The following is a 7,294-nucleotide window of genomic DNA, read 5'->3' as shown; positions in this document are numbered from 1 at the left end:
GCGCTTTATGCAGCCTGTGAATTTTAGTCCTAACAACAACTCCGCAAGGTAACATTATGAACCCACTTTAGAGACGAGGAAATGAGTCGCGGGGACATCAGTAACTTGCCGAGATCGTACAGCAAACGGGTGCCGAGGCTGGGATCCGCACCCAGAGCGCCAGGCCTCCGAGGCAGCGCGTCAGCCTGCTGCGCCCCGAGGTCATCGGGCTCCGGCTGAGCCCGCGTCCTGGGCGAGCGCTGATCTTCACGTTGCTCCTGGTCCCGCCCCGTCCTCCCCAGCCGCTCTCGGCCTTCTCTCGTAGCACATCACGTAGTAAGCGCACACCTAGGCTTGTCAAGGCAGAGGGAACGTTGTCACGAGTAATCAAAACTCAGAGGGGGAGAGGGAGCCGCAGAGGGGCCGAAAAGAGAAGCGACTGCATTATTTTTCTTCTTAGTACCGGCTTGCCTGATCTTACGGGCCAGTTTGCGTACTTCACTGAGCTCATGAGGCTGGGGAAGACCAGAAAAATATGAGCCCTAAACTCTGCATCTGCGTTCAGTCAGACAGATGGCTGTCTGTATTTCCACTGCGTCGCCAGGAGTGTTAATACCATTTTCACCATTTTTAACATGGGCTGTTGCTGTCCATTTGTTTTTGTGTTAGTAAATATTTTTACTATTTTATTTTTTTTTTAGTTTTTTTTTTTCTGGTACCGGGAATCGAACTCACAACCTTGCGCTTGCCAGGCAGGCACTATGCCGCTGAGCTACATCCGCAGCCCCTAGTAAATATTTTTAAATGAGAGCTTTTCCATTATCTCACTGTATTCTTTATGATAGCCAGATTACTTTGGAAAGGCAAGAATGACACAGTCCCATTTTCCCGGATGACAGAATGAGTTGAGGTTATACACTCACTTCTGGACAATCTTCAGTCCCTCGACATCACCTTTTAGCTCCTGTGGCTGTCCCCCGGGCAGTAGTTTCCTGGCTGTAAACAGAGGTATATTTTCAATTTGGACTAGCCTAGTGTCTTCTTTAATCAAACACATAATTTCTTCAGACTTTGATAGAAGGGTAGAGAGTTTTAAGAACTGACCCCTTAACTAACCGTCTTCTTCTCACTTGCTTTTACAGACCAGTGACCTTTTCTATTTCCTAGTGAACAAACTTCTGGAGCACTTGCCAGAGTCTAAGGATAAGAGCGCACTACACAGTAAAAGCCAAAGGGCTGACGAGCTGGTGTAAGTACTGGATAATCTGATATATGTTAAAGGTACATGATAGGCGCTCAGCAAAATGTATGCAGTACTAAGGGTTAATGGTGGTGTGAGTTTTGCTACATGCAGATTTTTTAAAAAACAGCATTCCTTTTGTTCTAATTTTAAGGGAAGGATGCACAAGAGACTAGAAATACAGGCTTCCCTAAAAGGGAAGAAACGGTTGACGGGAGAAGAAACATCTTTTCAGTGTCCTGTATTTTCTTTTTTTCCTTTGACATTTTGAGCCATATATTACCTATATTAAAATACTAAAATTATCTGAAATAAACTTAAAGTAGTGTGTGGTTACCCTAAAAAGGTTGGGGAGATAAACATACAAAAATATGACAGTGATTTAATCCTGACAGGAAACTATCAGCAGCCACTCAGGCAACCCGTGCACCGTTATTCGTGCGTGTACTATGACAATGTCATTCATCGAACACACGATGGCTTACAACATAGCAGCACAGACAAGGCACTTCGCCGATGCTGACAATTTTGATTCATTTTGTTTTGTTTTTTGAGAGTTCGGACTGGCTTTGAATTCACTATGTAGCTTAGGCTGGCCTTGAATTTGTGGTGAACCTCCTGCCTCAGCCTCCTGAGTGTTGGGATTACCGGTGTGCACCACCAAGCCCAGCCAGTGTTGACAGTGTGATGTGAAGGCTTTTCTACACTTTTCTTGTACGGATGTCTAAAGCGATTGTCTCCTGGATTCCTGCTTTCACATAATCCTGAACTTCTGATGAAATCAGGCTGTCTCCATTCTTTTTCCTCTTTGCTTCCTAGGGCATGCATTGAAATTATACAGACCCTGGGACTGATGTTCCGAGAGACAGAAATTGAATCCGCACGCCTGAATACACTGGCCGCTAAGAAGTAAGTTTTGTGGGTTTTTTTGGATCTTGTAGCTGCAACCCGTTACTACCCTTGAGTGTCTTTTAAATATTCTCACCGCTGTAACTCCTGTTTAACCCCTCAGAAGGATATCACACTCTCTCATGTTTCCGCTTCCTTCTGTGAGGAGATTAACTGGCACATGCTATCCCTCTGGATTATTAAGGGCACAAAGATTTTCTTTCCTTCGTCCTAGTCTGGCATATTTGAGAAAGGCCAGCTGAGCCATCATGCATGAAAAGTCTGCATTAGAATTTCCCGGGGCACATCTATATCCACAACAGAAAATTACATGGCAAAGGCAGTGGCTGCGGTAGCCAATTTGTTATGGGTAGTCATGCGTTGCTTAGTGATAGGGATGTGTCTGCTCACACGAACCTAGAGGGATAGGCTGCCGCACACCTAGGCTGTATGGTGTATACGTGTGTGTACGGCATAGCCTAGTACTCCCAGGGCTGTGACGCACAAATCCACACGAGGTTAAACCAGCGCGAGAGCAAGTGACGCGGGAAGCAGATGTCTGAGGCTGCTGCTGCTGTAACAGCATCTTGTTTCACAGTAAATTTTTTATTTATTAGGAATACACTAAAATAATACTAAAAAGCATAGTATAGCAAACACACAGCCGGTAACACTGTCATTTATTATCATTATGTACGAATAGAATTGTATGTGCTGCACTTTTATGGGACACGCCACACAGTAGGTGTGTCTACAGCCGCAGCACCCCGAACAACCTGAGCCGTGCACTATGCTACAGAGTTATGACAGCTGCATGTCATGGGCTACAGCGTCATGAGGAGATAGGAATTTTTCAGCTGCAGTATAATCTCACTGGACCGTCATTAACAAAAACCTCTTTATCATTCGGCACGTGACTGTAACTGTAGGACCCCGGAGTGAATGACGTTGAAGAGTTTACAGCATGTAGGATACGCTGCTGTCGTAAAGATTCTCTAAAATACATGGCCAAAGGGAGATGGGAATTCAGGTCCTTAGGAGTTTGCTCTTGGATAGTGCTTTCCCTGTGTCCTTATGAAGGCCGTGTCTGCTTTGCTTCGGAAGAAGTTCTTTGACGGAGCACGCTGCCTGGTGAAGTAACCTGAGACGCATTGCAGCTGTGATGTCTAGTGAAATCCATAAAGTGGAACCAGAGAGCTTCTGATGCTGGCAGCTCTACCTCGGCTGCTGCTGCAGCTTCCTCTAACTAAGTCCAAATGGTGGAGTAACCTGCTGTGGAAGAGCACAGCTTCTGCTCAGGCTAAGGGATTCACCGACCTGTCTTACAGGGTCAAAGCAACTCAAGCAAAACCTCATCCAACAAAACCCATTTAAGTTTCACGGGTTTTGCGTGCTCTTTCATAGGAACCTGTTTAAGTTTCGCGGGTTTTGCGTGCTCTTTGGCAGGAACTGCCTGTATACTTGTGCCCAGCTACGGCATTGGTTGTTCCGCAGATGCTGTGACTATCCCAGCTAGCTCTGGGGTCAGCCTTTTGGTGTGTCTTCATCGTGTTCACTTGGCAAGGCAGGACTCAAGACACGAATGTAGCACTTCTGTTTTTAATACCTGCAGCTTACACGCTCCAGCAGTATACAGTCCTTAAAGGGGACTTGAGGAAGCTAGCCTCCCCAGGATTCCTGAAAATCTTTCCACCTACCAGGATAGTCTAGCAGTGTTTCCGAGTTTTGTGTCTTTGGTGCAGGAGAAATATCTCATAGGGGCGTGTGACCCTTGGTGCCGAGTCTGGGTTTCTCTGTAATAAATCCCTTGGCAAATGCAGAAGTTGCAGTCTTGCTACGGGTAAGAGCACATGGGTGAGCAAGCCTGTCCTGGTGCCGGGAGCATCTCCCTGTAGGGCTGCAGTCTGGAAGACCATCTCGGTGCAGGAAGTGGACTCGCAGGAGGGCTGCATGCAGTGCCCCTGGCAGGCCCCACCAGCCACTTCTGAGCAGTAACATGGACGTGACTTGAGGAGGTGGCTGGTGCGATGCCCGCCCTGGGGTACTTGGGTGCGTGGCCGAGCCAGCCAGGAGGACTTCCGATGGTTAAGCAAAAAATAAGAGATTCTTGGTTAAGCTGAAGACTTCATTGGGGAACCAAAAACAAGAATCTCTTTGACCTTGAGCCACACATTTTCCTTGAAAAGTATGCATTTTTCCTATAATTTTGTGGGGATTATATTATTGACAGATGAAGTAAGATGAATAAGGTGAGGTTTTACTTAGTATTGTACTATACTGGAAATCTGAAGACCTACAGCAGATTTAAATTCCAGCTCTCATAACTTTTTAAGGTTGTGAAACTACAGAAATGCACATGAATCGAGTTCTAACATATCTATGACGGGTGGCTGGGGCAGGCCGTTGTGCCATTTCTTTCTTTGGAGTCTCAGGGCCGGTTTGGCAGTTCAGGAATTCTGTAACATTAACAAGTTCAATAAGAAGTAAATACATGGATCAAAAAGGAAAAGAAAGTTAGGTCTTTCTCACATAACAGCCCGGAGCAGACAGTCAAGCTTTCTCCCACAAGGTCAATGCGGGACTTGCGTTTCTTCCCTTTCTTACTGAGCCATCTTCTACCAGGTCGTTTCTCTCCTCATGGCGGAAGCTGGCTGATCTTCCTGACTTCCTCACACACTTAGAAAAGGGCAAGTTTTCTTTTTTCTTTCCTGTTTTTTTTTTTTGGTCTGGATGAGGGGCGAGGGGCGCTTTACCACGGAGCTATATTCCTATCCCTTTTTATTATTTTAGACAGCTTCTCTCTGAATAAATCAGGCTGGCCTCAAACTTGTGATCCTCCTGCTTCAGCCTCCCAGGTAGCTGGGATTATACGAGTGCACCACCATGCCCAGCCAGATTTCCTGTGTAAGCAAAGCACATAACACTTTCGCTGATATCCCATTAGTGAGAACTAGAAAGGCGCGAAAATGTAGCTGTAGTTGGGTGGCCCTGTCTGTAGTGGACCTCGGATGGTGGCGAGGACATCTGATATTAAAAGGAAGCAGGGAAGAATATGGGGTTAACCATATTCTTCTCTGCGGAAAGTATGTGTTTGATGTTTGAATTATGATCTGCTTGACTCTCTCATACGTGCTTAAGGACCATGAATTCTATCCTTGGGTAAAGTTTTGGCTAAAACCTTATCCCCCTGCAACCCATCACTGATTGTCTAAATTGACTATATTATAAAGTGGGAAAAAAAATGAGGGTCCTGGACTCTAGAATAGTGACTTTTAGTAAAACTTTTCCAATTTTTTTTTCTTTTTGTCTTTTTGAGACAGGGTCTCGCTATGCCGTTCAGGCTGGCCTTGAGCTCCCTTTGTAGCCCAGGCTGGCCTCGAACCCGCAACAATCCTCCTGCCTCAGCCTCTCGAGTGCTAGGATTACAGCATGGTGGTGCACCACCATGCCCGGCAGCTCCAAGTTATTTCTTTTTTTTCAAGTTATTTCTGTTTTTGTTTTTTTTTTGGTTTTTTTGGTTTTTTTTTCCGGTACCAGGAACCGAACTCACAACCTTGCGCTTGCCAGGCAAGCGCTTTGCCGCTGAGCTAAGTCCCCAGCCCCTCAAGTTATTTCTGAAAGATTTTTAAAAATAAGGTTTTGTTTTTTTGTTTTGTTTTGTTTTGTTTTGTTTCCGGTACTGGGAACCGAACTCACGACCTTGCGCTTGCCAGGCAGGCGCTGTGCCGCTGAGCTAAGTCCCCAGCCCCTAAAAATAAGTTCTAATGATAATGTTTCTTACTATTTCTTAAGTAACCTGATATATGCTGGGAACTACAGGAATACGGTGCTCTGTAGCAGGAATCTGCAAACCTTTCTATAAAGAGCCGTTAGTAAATATTTTTGTTTTCCAGGCGTACAGTCTCTATCGCAACTCCCCAGCCCTGCCGTAGCAGCGCAAAAGCAGCCCCCGACAGCACCTACGTGGCACGGCTGCGCTCAGTAACCTCACAGGGCTGGGGGTGTAGCTCAGTGACAGCCTCCTTACCTGGCGTGTGTGAGGCCCTTGGTTCAAACCCCAGCCATGCAGACAAACAAGCGAAGAGCGGCTTTATTTATAAAAACCGGCTGTGCCCTGAGTTGGCTTGTAAGCCGTAGTTTGCTGAGCCCGGCTTTACAACGCACAGGACGGGACTCCGCTGCTGCTTCTCCTGCTTCGCTCTGCGGGGCAGCACTGCCGTTTCTCTACTCTCCCGGATGGAAATGCAGGACTGCTTCTGTGTTCTCCCACGCTGAAGTCTTTGAAGTCTTTTCTGCCTTGTTCTCTACCTCTTGGTTTCCACTTTTCTCTCTAGTTGGATAACCTCTTTACCAGGGGCTGGGGATTTAGCTCAGTGGCACAGCACCTGCCTGGCAAGCTCAAGGTCGTGAGTTCGATTCCCGGTACCGGAAAAAAAAACAAACAAACAAAAAAGGAAACCTCTTTGCCATTTTCATGTAATACAACATAGTCATCGGCACGGCAGTCAAGCATGATCTCAGGTCCTGCCCGTAATTAAAGGACTGTACAGGAAGCAGATCTGGATACCCGTATCTACCTCCATCTCCAAGAAGTGGGAATCGTGAGCCATACCAGAATTTTGCCTCCCACGATATCGTAGACGGCCTTATGGAACCAAAAGCTTGCCCTACAGTGTCTGTATTTTAAAGCATAGCATATTAAAAATTCATATTAGAAATAACAACGTGAAAAATGATAGTATTAAGTGGTTAGGACTTTTTTTTAAGCCGGTGATGTCAGTCCTGTAAGGCTGTATTTTCAGGATGAAATTACCACTTCAATTAAAATTATTGACCTCGTGGCAGAAGGGGTGGATTTAAAATTAAATTCTATTTGAGCAAATAAAAGGCAGTTACTCACTTTCACTTTTCCCTCTATATTATTTTCATAAGTGGAGATATTATTAGTTCAATCAACTTCCCTGTATCTGTCATGAAATATGCCATATCCCTTTGATTTTCAGTATTCTTAGGGTTGAATTAATATATTAGCACAGTAAGTGACCCAGTATTTGAGAGTTCCTTCCCTTCGCTTTGAAAAGAAGCTGTTACTGAAAATAGAGGACTATAATTCAATGTAACAGTGACTGGAATGTCAATTTAAACTTAATATCAGGAAAAGCTTCTAGAAAGAGCATTTTTTTTTTT

The 7,294-nt window shown here is 45.3% G+C and overlaps 1 protein-coding gene across 1 annotated transcript in view; it reads left to right on the top strand.

Moving 5' to 3' along the window:
• The window catches only part of LOC102020531 (chromosome unknown open reading frame, human C12orf56), a gene marked incomplete at its 5' end in the record, with an annotated part of 52,619 nt that overhangs the window by 32,369 nt on the left and 12,956 nt on the right, over positions 1-7,294 (top strand). The window contains 2 exon segments of the mRNA XM_013520919.1: positions 1,122-1,228; positions 2,039-2,128. Coding sequence (XP_013376373.1) covers positions 1,122-1,228; positions 2,039-2,128 — 197 coding nt within the window.

The sequence above is a fragment of the Chinchilla lanigera genome, unplaced genomic scaffold (assembly GCF_000276665.1).
Source record: "Chinchilla lanigera isolate Chin_1 unplaced genomic scaffold, ChiLan1.0 scaffold00057, whole genome shotgun sequence".
Classification (NCBI taxonomy): domain Eukaryota; kingdom Metazoa; phylum Chordata; class Mammalia; order Rodentia; family Chinchillidae; genus Chinchilla; species Chinchilla lanigera.
This window is presented reverse-complemented; position numbering and strand designations above follow the sequence as displayed.